At 52.4% G+C, this 16,082-nt stretch overlaps 1 protein-coding gene across 3 annotated transcripts in view; it reads left to right on the top strand.

The window, feature by feature from the left end:
* Nucleotides 1-16,082, top strand: part of LOC122377835 (E3 ubiquitin-protein ligase TRIP12-like) — an 84,427-nt gene that overhangs the window by 13,834 nt on the left and 54,511 nt on the right. For 2 of the 3 annotated variants that reach the window (XM_043358311.1, XM_043358310.1), the window contains exon 5: nucleotides 5,112-5,235. In XM_043358311.1, the coding sequence (XP_043214246.1) occupies nucleotides 5,112-5,235 (124 nt within the window). Of the gene's footprint in view, nucleotides 1-5,111; nucleotides 5,236-14,858; nucleotides 15,105-16,082 lie in introns of those variants that run through there. The other variant, XM_043358312.1, reaches the window with a different exon arrangement.

Here is a 16,082-nt window from a genome sequence, read left to right as displayed (position 1 = left end):
CTGAGAACCTAAGCATAACATATTTAATATATTTCATTTTCCTTAAAATATTTTACCGAATATTATAAAGTGGTTTTATTTCAAATGAAATAATAATTAAAACGAAATTGGTGTTGTACGACCTATTTATTTTATGATAATCTACATCTACCATACTATATGATTATCAATGACGTCATCTCACCAAAAAATCAAAAGATGTAGAATAAGGATTTATAAAAGCTTAGCATACTTGTTGGCAAAACGTTTTCTTTGTTTTTTTTTTTTTCGCAGTCTCACCGTGCCGTTTTCGCGTTTTAATTTTCTCCTTGTTCCTACTTCCTTTGTCCTTAACTTATCCTGTGGTTCCAGAGTCCCTGTCCTCTCCATTTCCTTTTAAATATATTTTTAATCCTCATCCCTTTCCCCCAGTCCTAACAGTTTCAAATTGTATTGCAATAAAATGTTTTGAATTCTTCACATATAACCTATATACCTTCGTTGGTACTGTTGGTAGCCAGTGACACATCTAGGCAGGTAAGTAGGTACCTACCTGCTTTCCTGCTGTCTTCATAAAGCATACCTAATGAAGTTGTGAAATTTGTAGCACATTTTCAACACTTTCATATGGTGTCAGTGTGGCATGAAACCTAGCTAGGTTCATTATGTTTAGGGTTCATTTCAGAAGAGCTCCGCATAACTCACATAAGAGACAGACAGGGGCTTTACATGGGGTAGATGGCCTGATGACTTAGCTGGAATATGGCCAAAATTAAATTGACAACTTTTAGGTGAAAGGTGGTGATTTGGGTTAAGGGGCGAGTCAACTACCGGGTTATTTTGCACCAATTTAATGAAACATAGACCTCTACATACCATGTAGAGGTCTATGTAGAGGTATGTAGAGGTCTATGAATGAAACTTCTGCTCCAATTCTACCCATTGAACCTCAATATCATGATCCACCTGTCCATCACTAGGTATCCTTCCTTATTACATAGAATCTTTGAATGGTATGGCAATTTATAATTTTAAATGACAATATTTTTATGTTTCTTCTGTAGGTAGGTAGGTAGGTAGGTACACCAGACTGCTATGGACACTTTTCCAAGTTGGTGGGGCAAAAAACCTAATGTATGTCTTGGTTTGAGTCGTTTGATTGAGTTGATTGATTCCTTTCATTTTCGCGTTTGAGTCGATTGAATCAATTCCCGAAAACTACTCTGACTTGATTGATTTGATTGGTTTCCCAAATTTGTCGTGATTGAATTGATTGCTATTGATTGAGTCGTATACAACCCTGGTTGGGTTAGGCCCTTTCGGTCGACAAGACCATTGCAGAGCCGGAAGGATGATAGGAATTAGGGGGAGACATTGGTCTGGGCAGGCACCCTAGTGAGTCGCCGGGGCTGAGCCCGTCCAAAGACAGGCCACCCAGCCCCAAGGCACTCACTGCACCCGGCTACGGGGTGCGCTCCCTCGGGAGCAGCGGTGCCGCTCCAAGGGAGCAGCCCGCATGAGATAAAGTTGCCTGTCCAGCCCGGAAGGGGGTTGCGGTGTGGAGGAGAAGGATTTCAGTATCCTGAGGATAGAAGCACGGATAGGTGACTCTGACGGAGAGTGACATGACTGACCTTGTGGCGCTACGGGGACAATGTATCAAATTTTGATGACCGGGTATTTGCTGGACTAAATTTGTTTTCTGTGTGTTTGATAAATGTCTGGGTGTTTTTTGCTTTTTATGATGCAATCTTAATTCCATAGCCGACATTAAAAAAGATCTTAATTTCTATTTTGTATCTCTTTTCTTCATCTACTTGGTATTTCTAACGATCCATCATTGCTCAACAGTATAAAGTATCTTATCATCCTGTCTGGCGTATACCGTCAATGGGCGGTAGTATGGATGAGTGAGCTATGAGACGGGTTTCATTCATCTCCGGCCGTAGCATCGTTCCAATTTCGAACGTCTCCACTCTGGAGGCAAATACCGGGTCCAGGATGTGTTGTATGTTATGTAATGTGAGCTCTGGTAAATTTGCTGCACTATACGAGTCTTGCTTCACTGATCAATATCATCGATGGATGTAGTTATTAAAACGTGATGGCTTAACAGTGCATGCGCATTAATGTGAACGATGTTTGCTTAATCGATGGACAAAAACATACTGATTAGAGCAATATAAGTCTGCCTCAAAAGTAACACTGGGCGTAAATTGAACGTTCACAGATAGTGCAATTTCTCGAGGTCAGAAGGTCGAAGGTCTCTGAAGTGAACTGGTGTTCGTCAGTTAGTTCCACCTCGGAAGCATGCGTCTAGGCAGCCAATGATAACAGAGTGTTGTCGCTCAGAACTCTTGGATGGGGCCCATACTCTTTCTTTTCCCTGTATCTTTTCCCAGCATCATTTTTTTTTTCACGTGGTTGAGATGATGGTCAGTGGTCACTATGTGACTATCTTTGTCATTGTTTAACTCAGGCAATAGTCCGTCATATTTACGTCAGCCTGAATGACATTTCCATTTGTGTGGTCTGAACTTCAAGTAGCTACTAAATAAAACATCGTCGACAGTGACCAGAACGAGGCGTCCGGTCCGGTGCTCGCCGTCAAAACTTTAACTCTGCGTGCCCTTGGTGTGGCCGCGCTGCACCTGAATAAACCCGGCCGACATTTCAACACAGCAGTTCAACGGAACAACAGATGGAAACACTTCAGTGAAATCAGTGTTTATATGCTGTCTGCTTCAGCGTCATGCGTCTTACGTGGACCAAGACCGTCGCGAGCGATGGTCGTTGAAAGGGAAGATCATTCCATTAGCATATTCCTGATGGTAGAGTCCCATCTGAGGTCACTCTCACACCTCACCGTTCCTGTCCCTGAGTGGCCGGACCGAATGGACGGTTACAGAACGGTCCAGTCAGGCCGACGCGTCGTATTTGGCAGCTGTGCCGGCCCGAGGGGCTATTCTGGTCGGTCGGACGGCGACTCGGCTCCCTGCCGGCCTTTACCCCTTCCCCCGGCCGAGCGGAGCGCCCTCTGCCCGAGCCGCCGCCGGCCGGGCCACCGTGCCATGTGCGCAGCGAGCCGGCCGTGTCACCGACCCGGCCGGCGACCTGCTGCACGTATCGACCCCGCGCAGACGGCTCAAGGTCGCCTGCTGTCCGCCCCGTGACGGCCGCCGACCGCCCTTATTGCCGCTGATTGCAGGCGGAGCGCGTGTATGACAGGGCTCGTCAGGTCAGATCGGACGGACGCGGCGGCCAATGACCTGGACGTGGACGTGCTCGGACGGCCGTGCTCGCGGCGTGCTCTGTGGGGCGGACGGGGTGCCGACCCTCTGTCTCTGGGCTCGCAGAGAGTGGGAGGTGTGGTGGGGACTGACTGACGTGCCAGGGCTAGCGGTAAAGGTTGTGCGTTACAGAGAAAAGGCGACACTGAAACTAGGGCAACGCGCGGCGGGGCTGGTGAATATGCTAGTTATATGCGAATTACTGGTTTATGATGGTCTTGGTCGCGAATTGGTCCCAGCATTCATCAATAAACAACAGGGGACCAAGCCACCTGTTGATGCACCAGTATTTCAGCGGTATCTTTTTCCGTGCTCCTGAAGCTGACAATGCACTGCTTGCTATGAGATGACGACTGCGATTTTCCGTCAACTATAGTTCGGATCCGTTTGTATAAAGTCAGTTACGACATATTTCTGCATGGAAGTGTTGGTTAGGTGACCGGTTCGTTGCTACAGCAAACTCGGCCATATTTCTTCAGCAGCAGTACGGCTTTTTTCGTGGTCTTGCTCATACAAGTGTATGATAAGAGATCAATATATCATTGACGACATGCATACATATCCTGAATGATTGATATTTATGACGGAGAAAATGTCGAAGTAAGCCGCCAATCGGTTACGATATAACCACAAATTTGTTTGGGTGCTATGCATTTTTCTGCCTTCTTAATACCGTATCTACGCACGTCTTCTGTCGTGATGTGGGGGCTGCTCAGTCTGGTTGTTAGGAGATAGTCAAGCTAGTGTGGTATGTGCGAGGGTGTGGTGGTTTGTGTATTGATCGTTTGTGTATGCTGTAAGTATTGTTTGTATTCTTGAGATATAACCAAATCGAAGTCATTGGGTTTATCAGAGGCAGTTGCTATCGCCTTGGTCGAGTATTATGAATGAGTGTTTGTAATGCCCATAATCATACATGTGTGGAAGTCCAAGTGACTGAAAGTGACTGACGATGTAGCCCGCGGCCACCCCGGTATCTGAGCACTCCCCCCCCCCCCCAATTCCAGCGCCAGTATCAGGCGTGTCCGGGTGTCCGGGGAGGGGGGTCAGACCCCTCCCTGTCGGAGTGTTTGCTCGCTCGGTGCGGACCGCCCAGTCGCCTATCTCTGATAAGGCCGTCGGACCGTCCCCCCACCGACCCGCTCCCTGGACCGGCGTGCGTGTGTGGCTGTCCATTCCTTGATCCGCCGCCGCTGGCAACGCTGCTGGTGGTGCTGTGAGAGACTGTGAGAAGGGACAGTGTCTGTGCTGGTGGCTTTGTGCGAGAGGTGGCGGTGACTGTGCCGGTGGTATTTTCGAGGCTGAGATCGCGTCTCGGGCTGGTGCTGTGACGCGCTACTCAGTGTAGGACAGTGCGGGAAGTGGGGGGAGTGCTTAGATACCAAGCTAACCTCTGGAAAACGCAGTAGTGTGAGACAGTCGGCATTGGAAGTGCTATAGAGTGTGATGTGACGTTTTAGTGCCTCTTGAGCGGCCCGATACAGCCGTCGCGTTATCAGGTTGGTGAGTAATTGTGTGAAGAATAAACTGAAGATGTTTCAATGCCAACCCAATCTCACAGTGACGGAACACTATTCACGATTAATGACTGGTTCATAGTGGCTCTCTCTAGTAAGTCAGTCCATGCCCTTGATCCCGACGCATATGAGCACTGCAACTTGCGGCATTTCTGTCTTCGCTTCGTAGGTGTCTTCGCTAGCTCATGGGTGTCTTTAAGTATTTATCCCTGAACCACTCTGTGACCCTTATGAGCTGGCTATGATCCGTACATGACCTGCCCATGATGCTGTGGCCTGCTTATGACCCGTGTCTAACCCGCGTGTGCCCCCCGTGCGCCTGCAGGCCGTTCGCCGGGCCAGCCGTCTCGGCGCCAGCGCTCGGCCGACAGGGGCGGACCGTCGCCAGGAGGGCCGGTGGCCGGCGGTGCACAGCCAGCCTCCAACACGGGGTCCTGTACCAGCAGCAGGTCAGTCCAGAGACCCGCACATAGTGCGACAGGTCCGACACTAGCGATTTTCACGACGGCTATTTGGTACACATTTGGTACACATTTGGTTGACATTTGGTGCATATTTTGTCAAATTAGGTTCATTGTGTTTCTTAGAAGTTGTCACCTTGGGCTGCACAGTTGCGTATAGTATATACCTCTTTTTCATTGGTTTAAACACTGAACTAAATTCATAGTATGAAAACACTAAGTAAAAAAAAAAAAAAAAACACTTTGGTGCAGACTTTATCAAGTTTGATCCATTCGCCAGGGACCCGTCGTGAAAACGGCTATTGTCCACCCTGGCGGATTAGAGCTACCATCGACTGTTACATGGACAATTATGACTGGGTTGGTAGCCTGGACTGCATCGGTGTCCACCAGCGCTCGGGCCCCGGTCCATGGGCGGCGCGGTTCTTGGAGCTTGTTAGCCGGTCGGTTCCCGTGTGTCAGGCGGACGGACGGACCGCTGTATTCGGTCCGTGTGTCAAGCGGGCGGTCCGCCGCTGTGACAGGGCAGATTTGGAGGTAATATCTCGGTTGACCGCCCACCCCGTCTGTGTGTGGTCCCGTATGAAGGTGACGGCCGTACGACAGACCCCGCTCCCTCGGATGATGGGTGTGGCGGCCGGGTCTTTCTGAGCCGTCACTAAATGCGTGCCTGTGCAATCTCTGATGGTGTTTATATAGTTTTCAAAGGCTTCCACTGTGCTTTAGGAGGTATGCAGGTCCTGCATTGCGTCAGAGGATCGTCGTTTGGAAGTGCCTTGAACGCTGAGTGTTGCTGGCCGCTGTGAAGTGGAAGTAACACAGCGTAGTTTGCCAATGCGAGTGGCCCTTTGGACGAGTTGAGGCCGGGCGATGTTTGGGCCGACCAGAGGAGCGTGTTTGTAATATTTATCACAGCGGCGCTCCGTGGACTTTCCCCGTCCCGCTGGTCTTTGTCCGAAAGGCGGAACAGTCGGATAGAGACAGGGGATGGTAGAGCTCGGTTCGGTTCTAGATCCTGTCTTGGAGTCGTCTTTACACTGCTCCCGCTGTTGTTGGATAAGCCGACTCCTCTACTGAAGACGCAGTAGTTATTACGGTCCTGGAGGATTGCACTGGAAGGCCTCAATGGCGTCCCGTTCGTTCACCGGAGTACTCTGCTGTCCGGGTCAATACCAACATGCGACGGACGTCTCAGCCAGTTTCTCGCAATGCGCTTTCCAGGAGCAATTCTCGATCAGTGTATGCCTCGTCAGCGCATAGGCTGAACGCTGGGCGTGCTACAGACATCCGGTTCCGTGCAATGGACGACAATAGCTCTGTCGGCTGTGTTCTTAGAGCTCGCAGTATTGCGTACGAGCCGTGAGCGCTGTTCAGCCGCCGTGGGCGTCGCGTTATGAGAGGCCTGTTACCCTCTGCTCCGCTATCAGTTCGTATTAACTGTTGATCTTTGGTCAGAGACCTTAACTGATCAGGACTTCGATTGGCGAAACACAAACATGCACTCACACCTTGTTTGTTTTGCTCATAGCAGTTGTGAAATCACGCACATGCATGCCTGCCAATATGCAGGCTATCACGCGTGCATTACCATTTGTGCTTACTTCATGTACATATACTAGGTTTGTTTATGAACAGCCTTATGTAGATTTGCCACTTCTGCATTGCACTTTGGTATCACCACGATGATAGAACTTATTGTTTGATAAGCGTGTGGTGACGGCCATTTATCGGCATTGCTAGCTGTGCGCTCATCTGAGCGACTGAAAATGGTCACTTTAGTAGACCCGCTTAGCGACGCCTGGACGGATTTTGGCCGGTTCCGTATGGATTTTTACTGGACGGATGTAATGCATAAATTGTGCCCTGAACGACTCGGTTCGCGGAAGAGGCAATATCCGAGCGGACCGAGCCTGGAGGCCGAGTTGGAGTCGCGGCCTCATCACGCCTTTTGGTCAGCGGTCGGAGATTCGGCTCGGCCAGGAAACTGGACGGCTCGACGCTGTGATGGGCGCCCTGCAGCGGTATCAGCCGATATCACCGCGTTCGGGCGATATCGCAGTGTTCACCGGCAGTATTGGACGATGTCCGTCATATGTGCTCGCCGGCAGTGCCGGGGGGTTCGGTGCTGTCCGACAGTAAGTGAAGTCAATGTCCGTGCTCGCCGGCAGAATGAAATATCTGTACTCGCCGGCAGTATGTGGCGGTCTTGCTGCTCACCGGCAGTATGTAAGTCCGTGCCCACTGCTCGCTGGCAGTATGTAGCGAGGTCCTTGCTCGTTGGCGGTTTGTGGCAGCATCCGTGCACTCCGACATTTTGTAACAAATGTCTGTGCTAACAGGCAGCCTGTGACGACGTCCCTGCTACTCGGCAGTATCGTTCGGCGGCGGATTTTGCCGTGGCAGCCTGATCTGGTCGGTGTGCGCTGGTCATATCTGGTCTGAGAGCGTTTGATGGAGGCCTGCCGGCCACCGCTGAGTGATTGGGGGGAGGGGATGAATCGCCCTACGCCCTCCGGTACCGATGGGTCGTGCAATTTAGGTGATCATTGCGCGGAAACCGACTATCCAATTTTCGTCGTATCCTGCCGAGTGAAATAGAGCACATTGCATGCGTTCGACCTTGAGTTGTGCTGATCATTGGTACCGTATGCCGTATGGTCTTGCCACGTTAATATTGTTCCTACTCCTAGCTCAGACACGACACCACCCAGTCCAGTCACAGTGATCTCATGACGTCATTCACTCGGTGACGTCATTCACCCGGTACGTCTGCACCAGTCCAATGTCGTCACCACGTCAGTACCGGATGGGCAGCCTGAGCATGACCAAACTGAACCAAAGGTCCGGCCCACTGGTCCATTGACCGTCACGTCGTTGGTTATTCAATTACAATATGCATTGCACAATGCACATCCCTCAGTCTACATGCACGGACGGACGTCCACGTCGTGTCACCGTGAGCGATGCGGCTGTCTGTGCCGGTCGTCCCTGACCTCAGAGCTGCTGTCACGGCTGTATGTACTGCCGGCTGTAATACGCCCCCCCCCCCCCCTCCCCGGCCCGAGGATCGATTCATGTATCGTCCCCGCTCTATGGAGTGCACCGTGAGCCGACGGCCGGTTTGGTAGAGACTCGTGGGCCCTGTTAGTGGTGACGGTGGTATCTCGAGACTACAGTGGAAGGCTGGCGGCGGTGCAGTGGGGCGATGGGGTTCAGCGGGGCAATGGGGAGGGATGCCGGGGATGGGAAGTGGGGGAGCGGCTGTTGGATTTCCATGAGTCTATTCCTGATGGGTAGTTATGTATTTAGTTATATCCAATGCTAGCTGAGCTGGAGATGTAGGTCGTACAGTTTGTTTGGCGTGGGGTAAAAGTTTCTGCATCGTTTTTCGTAAATGAGTTGCGGAAAGACTTGCGGAACGCCGTGGACTGCGGAGGGTAGGGGTGCACGGTATCTGATAGGCTCGTCACGAACTTTGGTCGTGCGTCCTGGATGAATGCTGCTTGTAATGGACATGGGTTCGAAGTGTGCAAGATAAGAGTTCAGACGTTATGACAGCGCCCGATATATACCAGATGGCATATGGTGTCTGTTCGGGTCCCCTGGTGGCGTCTTTGTTCCCAAATCTCAGCATCGCCATATCAGCTGGCATGCTAAGGTCACATGTATCGCATTGCTATTTAAGGTGCAGAGCGTGCCTTATTTACATTGATTTATTGAGCCCAACCTCAAGGCGAAGCTGCTCCGTCGGGAACGCTCACCCCTATCACCAAGGCGGTTGTGTCGTCATTCTATGACTACCCCAGCTGTGTCATGGCGGGTCGCCGTCTGTCCTTGGCGTGGACCAGGTGGCAGGCCGGGAGTCTTCCTAGCCGCGTCATCACACCTGGACAATGTCTGTGGTCTCTGTGACCCGCGGACGACGGCAAACACGGCCCGGCGGTGGCTCAACTGTGACTCAGTATCGGCGACGACTTCCCGTTCTTTGACCCACGGCTGTGAGTGTCCTGCGCAGTGTGGGGCCTCCGGACACCAGTCCGTTAGAGTGTGATAAGAAGTGGCGTCACAGCACACTGGTATTGTGGACTCCAGGCCTGGCAGTCATGGGGTACTGCGGAACAAGTCATGGGGCACTGCCCGTCCCGTGGCGTCTCGTGCCCTCCCTCGGCTCGTGCCAGTTTCCACGTGGCGACCTGTGGCGTGGTGCTCTGCCACGGGTTACGGGTTCGACTGGCCACGGTTTGTGTGGTCGTTCGGGTTCGACCGGCCCAGCTTTGTGTGTCCGCGCGGAGTCGACTGCCCGTGGTTTGTGTGGTGGCGCGGGTTCGACTGACCGTGGTGTGTGTGGTGGCGCGGGTTTGACCGGCTGTGGTTTGTCCAAGTACAGCGTCACGTCCCGGCCTTGAACCCCGGCCGAGCTGCAGCCGCCGCGCCGCGGCAATGCCAGACTCGCGGAGACAGAGAATGAGCAAAAACCCGGCTCCGGGCCGCACCGACCGACGTGCACTGCAGTCAATAGTTGCAGACTGGCTGACGCTAACGAAAGATCTCTGATTCAGCGACTCCAGCGATATTGCCGAAAGATCACACACAGTGCCTTTGATCCCAGGGGAGGGTGTTTTTAGGCTGGGTGGCTGGTTATTGTCAATGTGTTCACCTCGGGTGCAGAACTGATGTCAGCTATTTGAGTACACGTTGCGTCATTGGCTGCATTTTAGCAGGGCTCTTCTACGCCGTAAGGTTTGAACTTACGATACTAGCGTGCCCTTCTGCGCCGTGAGACGTGGGTGATATGTTGGCTATAGGCGATGCTCCGCACCGTAGGCTATATGACAGGGCGGAGGGGGGTGGGGGGGGGGGGGGTGGAGAGGAGGACAGGGACGCGAACAGCCGGTGGTCACTGAGCCACCATCTCCCTATAATACGGAATGCTCGTCACTGCTAATCTGATAATAGATCATTAGAATGTTGGTTGAGTTGTATGCCGGGAAACAAAAAAGGTAAATGGGGGCTCTGCCATGGTGAATAGGTATTTGTGAGTCGGTTATGTAACAAAATGCACGTCTCTTCGTGATGACTTTCATGTGGTATGTCCCGTGTCGGCTTGGCGCTTGAAAATCTACTGTATGCATTGTTCTAAATCCAGTTTTAGGCTACAGTTATGTGCATATCAAGTCACGTTTTGAGCTGAAATACTTTTTCCTTGCTAAATGCAAATGCAATGCCTGCGTCGATTGATGCCCATTCTCGTCCTTTTGGCTAATAGTTAGCATGCATACATTCTCATGCAATACATACACTGCAATGTTCAGAAGTAGAAGCATTCCGACTTATCTCATATATTGATTGTTTTTATGCATATAGTATCCCCACTTGTGTCTATAGCATTGTGTTTAAATCAATTAAGTCTACCGTGCCAAGTTGCTGTAATTTACCATTCATAGTGTCAAAAACACAATGAAGCCTCCTTCGGCGAGCACGCCCTTCATTGTGCACGTATCCGCTCTGCATCCTGAACAGCCGACCGGCATTGTCTCTCATTTATTTACTATGACCGACACTTTTGGCGAGGTCCGTCCAGGCCTTCTCTATCGGCCAACATACATCTTTTGTGGACTCTGCCTTGCTTAGATCGACCGCCGTTAGCTCCGATGACTATTTGACGCAGTTTTCGTTATTGTCCGACTTCACTCACTATCCGTTTTCCTAAGTTCTGATGGCGGCGTTGGGTTCTTGATGAGCTAGCCATTGGTGGGTACTGGTCAAAATGCTCTTTCGCGCTGCTGAGGTGTGCGCTGTGTAGTGTGTAACTATGCTTACCGGCTGGTCGGCGGTGTCACCTGTGTCACCTGATGTGCTGGGCTGGGGTGCAGTTTGCTGGCCTGTTTCACCTGGTGTGCTGGGTCGGAGACTGATCCGTGTCGCCTGGTGGGCTGGGCTGGGCGCAGTTGGCAGGCCGGTCGTCGCCCGGTGTCGCCCGCTCCTCCCCCCTCCTGTCTGTTATCCGGCCCGTCGATGGCTGATAGCGCTACCGCGTTGCTGTGTTGATTGGCGACCGGCGGGCTGGGTCTGGACCGACACCGAACGGCACGGTAGGACAAGGATCCCTACTAGAGTTGCAAAGTTTCCTTACCGCACTACCGGCATGCCGGTAAATTTTCACTACCGCAGGTTTTTTTTCGTGGTATCTGGCATGTCTTGCCGGTAGCATGCCGGTATTTTTGATTTTGCACAAAAATAGAAAATATCAGCATATGGTTTAAACTTTGGGCACTAAGAGGCTATCAAATTAAAATAACAGCAATATTAGCCACTGCAAAATACATTTTGTGGTGGAAGTGACATTGCTAAGGGTAGGGATAACACATGGACCTCAGCGATTCACATGTTTCGTTATAATTAGGATTGTCAAGAATCTACTGTGGTCAATAAATGGAAGAATACTTATTCATGCTGCAAAAGCTCGATCAATCAGTAAGTCTAATGGTATGTAATAGGTAAAATACAACAAAATAAATAAATGTTCATGACAACGTTCCCTAGAGGAAAAGGCAGAATCAAAACACCACAAAACACATTGTTTGGAAACTGGCCTTGAGTCCCGAGATGTGGTCTGAGATACTCTACAAAGTATTTGACACTGAAAATCAAGCTGAAAAGGCAAGTATTAGGTAGCCCTGAGCCTGACTTTGGTCCCAAAAATGAAATGAAAATTAAATAAACTGGCGTTTTGTCTCATCTTTACAAGAAAACACAATATGCATACAAAATAAACAAAGTGGCGCAGAATAACAGGGGAACCAAGGATTGACTTTTTAGATCTTCTCTCCCCTGATGGAAGGATGTAAGATGATGACGTAATATTTATTCGTATGCCTTTTTGGTTTAATTCCTGAAAGGGAATGCATTTTCTTGTAGTGAACTAAACTCATAATGTTGATTACATCAGAATTCAATATCGTTTTCGATCATTTACATCAACAAATCATTTATGAGGCAGTTTGCTACAGTTCAGAAACTTTTTTTGCAGCAATTTAATCAGCTGGTTAAAAGTCTCTGTTATTATGGCGCATCTGTTTCGAAATCTTTGATAGTTGATAGTTAGGGCCACTAAAAAAAAAAATAACCTCGTGTTTGGAGAGGAAGATTCTTCAAGAAAGCGGGTATTATGTATATCGTTTTTATGCATATTATTTGGTGACTGTTCTCAGGACAAGTGAGTTTTTCACATTTCTCAAATGATTCGTATCTTATTCATGAGCCAGCAAGCCATGGCGAAAAGGAAAAAAGGTGTTGATCTCGCTTCCTCAGGCACATGGCCGAATCTGTAGGTACTTTTTATGTTGTGGCCATCTAGATTTCAAAATTTGATTTTGGTTGGTAGGTTCCTGCAACATTTTAGGAGAATGTGGAATAGAAGAACACCTCTAAAATGTTAATGTGATTACTGCTAACCTGAACTGTCCAGTCTTCATAAACAATTCAGTAATTTAAGTTCTTTTTGTCATTGCTTTTTTGATGCTTTTTTCTTACTGCTTTTTGTAGGCAATACCTCTTTGATTACACGTGATATTTTAACAGTTATAGACTGGAACTGAGTTTCAAAATTGTGGGTATTTGTGGGGCCAACTGAGCCAAAATCGTCCTGTTTGTAGTTAGGTTGGACATTGGGTGGCTGCTGGGTGGGAACTGGGATGGGTACTGAAATTGCCAAAGTGTGGCATCTCTTGTAGGGGTAAGCTAGAATCAACATTGCAGGTTTTTTTAGTATGCCGGTAATTTGGTGGTGTTTTTGCTTGGGTCGTGGTAGCATGCCGGTATCCCAGAAAATTTTTGTGGGGCGGGGCGGTGCCGGTAGCAGCCTTTGGGGAAAATTTTGCAACTCTAATCCCTACGTCCACGATACGCCAAAACACGTTATAGTGATGTAGGGACGATGCGGAGCGGGCTTCGTTGACGCAGTACAAGGAAGACCAAACCGGCGACACGCGAATCAGACCATAGAAGTGGTTCCGCTTGATGGCCTGGCGCAGTCGTAGACAGGCCGACTGCTCGGTTCAGTGCAAACTGCAACTCGGGTCTAATGCTCGCTCCAGCACAGTCCGGGTCAGTGACTCGACTTGGGCAGCTTCTGTTTGGTTCCAACCTCCACCAGTGAGATGCTTGTTACCAGGTACCGCTGGTACTCGAAGGCTTTTTGATTCACTGTCAGCGCAGGTCGGTGCCCCAGGACGTAGCAACACGGATCCTAGCCTTGGTCCCCCGCAGAGCGCCGTGGGGCACGGCTAATAACCGTAACTGAACGCTGCCGCCGGGAGCTGTGCAGAGCAACGGTGCGGCTGTCCGCGGGCGTTCAGCGGGCGTTCGGTGCAGTCCGGCCGACCGACCGACCCAGGCAGGAAGGCGGCCGGACTGGGACGCCGCTGAACGCCACTGCCCAAAACCGACGGGTCGTGGACTGACATACGGAGTGTGTGTCTCCGTGTCTCTCCGTATCTGCTATGTCCGTGTGTCTGCTCGTAGTGAGACTGAAAGAGGTCGGCCCAATTATGTAACTGGGGCTTTGGTGTCCACAGAAGTAAAACTCCGTGACTGAGTAATTTTTGATCGCTGGCTGTTTGGCTTTAATTGGTGACTGATTTAGCTGGGTTACGTGGATTAACCTTTATCGTTCTTGGGCACATTACCGAGACCATGTCTTCTTGACCACGACTAAAGCTTTGGTTAATCTTGCTGCTCAGTCTTGTGGGTCAGTCCGTTGTCTTGGACCGCTTTATCCAGTTCTCATCATCCTCTCATAAATCACGGCCCGCGGCCGCGACTCGTCTACCTGTACCGCGCTGGCGCAGACCGTCCAGTTTCGGCCGCCGCCGGCTTTCCTGGTAAATCTGGCGGCCAGGGGCGGCCGGTCTGCTGGGTCCCACTCGGGCTGGTTTACCCTGTGCCGTTCTTATCCGGCCGGGTGCGGCTCGGTGCCGAGCGGGATAAGATTGCACCGTTCGCCGCTGACGAGCTCGGCAATCAGCGCCAATAAACGGTCGCGGGCCGGGCCGGGAGGGTTTTATGTGCTGTTCAGGTACTGCGGGGTTTCAGTGGCGCCTATCGGGGCCTCGTTGCGCCGTCGGCCGCCGCAGTGACGGCCCGTCTCGGGCGTATCTCGGCCCGGGGTCGTGGGGTGCTGCAGCTCGCTGCGGTCGGTGTGGGAGACGGCCACCGGCTGCCACCTGTGGCCCTGTCGACAGCCCACCTGTCGAGTGTCGGCTGACAGAGCCGGCCAGAGGCACCACCTCTCCCAGCAGGGAGTCCTGGTAACGCGTCGCGTCAGAGCAGCGTCTCACGCCGCCGCTGGCCCAGTGTTTGCCATCGACCGGGCGGGCCGCGTTGCGTCGCGACCAGCGGCAGGTAGCGGCGGCGGCGGCGGCAGCGCAGCACGGCTATTGACCGCCCCCGTGGCGTCAGCTGATCGGCAGCCGCCCTCGCCGCCGCCGCCGCCGCCGCCGCCGCCGCCGCCGCTGCCGGTCGGGCCGCGCGCTGCTGCCGCCTGCCGGCCGTGGCGCAGCTCGGCCGTCGACAGCCACCGACTCGGCCGGCCGCTCAGTCGCTGGCGGCGCGGCGCTGAGAGAAGGTGGTGCGTCGCGCGCGACGGCAGAGTGTCGGCGAGGGCGGGCGGTGCGCGCAGAGCGGTGCGGGGTGAGCGGAGCGACCCGCAGAGGTCGTCGGACCGAGCTAGCGACCGGTGCTCCGTCACAGCCGCTCGGCCAGTGCGTGTGAGTGTGCCCAGTGACCGACCGACGGGAATGGCGCTGTAGCGCCTCCAACACTGCACGGATGTTCTTCAGCGAGCTCTTCTTCAAGAGGTGAGTAAGTTCTCCCGCGACTGCCGTGCACGGGCGCCCGACGCCGCGGCAGTGCCGACCCGGCTGTGGCCTCCGTCGGCTCTTTGTTGGCCGGACGGCCGTGGGAGCGCGGCGCCACTCGACTCTGGCCGGCCGGCCTCTCGGCGCCGCTCCGGCCGCCTGTTGCCGGGCCGGAGAGAGCGGAGAGAGGGCGGCCGTGACGAGAGCGGCCCGAACCCGTTCACGACGTGAGGCCAGCGGCGCGCGGTGTAGCCGAGACGGTGTCTGTAGCTGGGATGGCGCTGGTTGTCTGATTTCCCCTTCTGTCTGTATTGGTTAGTCATTCCCTCAGGTGTACTCTCTGTCTCCGTCTGTCCTCGCCGTGCGTCACCGAACAGATGCACGCGTCACGGCCCGTGATGTGGCCGTGACGCGCCCTGCCACACACTATCGATCAAGCACGGGAGCGGTGAGTGGCTCCCTTCGCCCCGGCCGCCCTGCCTCCCTTCATATCTCTCCGGCAGCCGCCCCTGCGCCGTGCCGGGTCCAGCGGCGGACGGAGGGCGTGTGAAGAACACACGGGGCTGCCGCGTCAGCGGGCCGGTCCGGAAAACCCGCACCGTTCGGCGCTGTGCTTCTCACCTGCCGCCGGGTCCAGCGGCGATGACGCTGGTTTCTGTGAGGGGAGGACGGATAGCAGAACTGCTGGCATATTCAGGAGCCTTCCCGTCATCAGAGCGTTCGGAGTATCAAGGCGCCTTTGTGCTGTTGCCCTGCCAGGAACTATTCAGTTGATAGTTCACTAAATTGACTTGATCGTGCCGTGGCAATCGTTTCTCGGGAGTTTACTTGATAAAGCCTGTGATCAGCACGTCGGTTGTTAACAACGTTAGAACTTCACTTGACAAATCTTATTAACAGTTGCCAACGAGATTGGATTCTGGTCTCTTGAGACATCCGTTTGAAAAAGCTCTCGGGCTGCGTGCCCGTTGCCAACAG

Source organism: Amphibalanus amphitrite, unplaced genomic scaffold (assembly GCF_019059575.1).
Source record: "Amphibalanus amphitrite isolate SeventyFive unplaced genomic scaffold, NRLGWU_Aamphi_draft 000051F_arrow, whole genome shotgun sequence".
Taxonomy (NCBI): Eukaryota; Metazoa; Arthropoda; class Thecostraca; order Balanomorpha; family Balanidae; genus Amphibalanus; species Amphibalanus amphitrite.
This window is presented reverse-complemented; position numbering and strand designations above follow the sequence as displayed.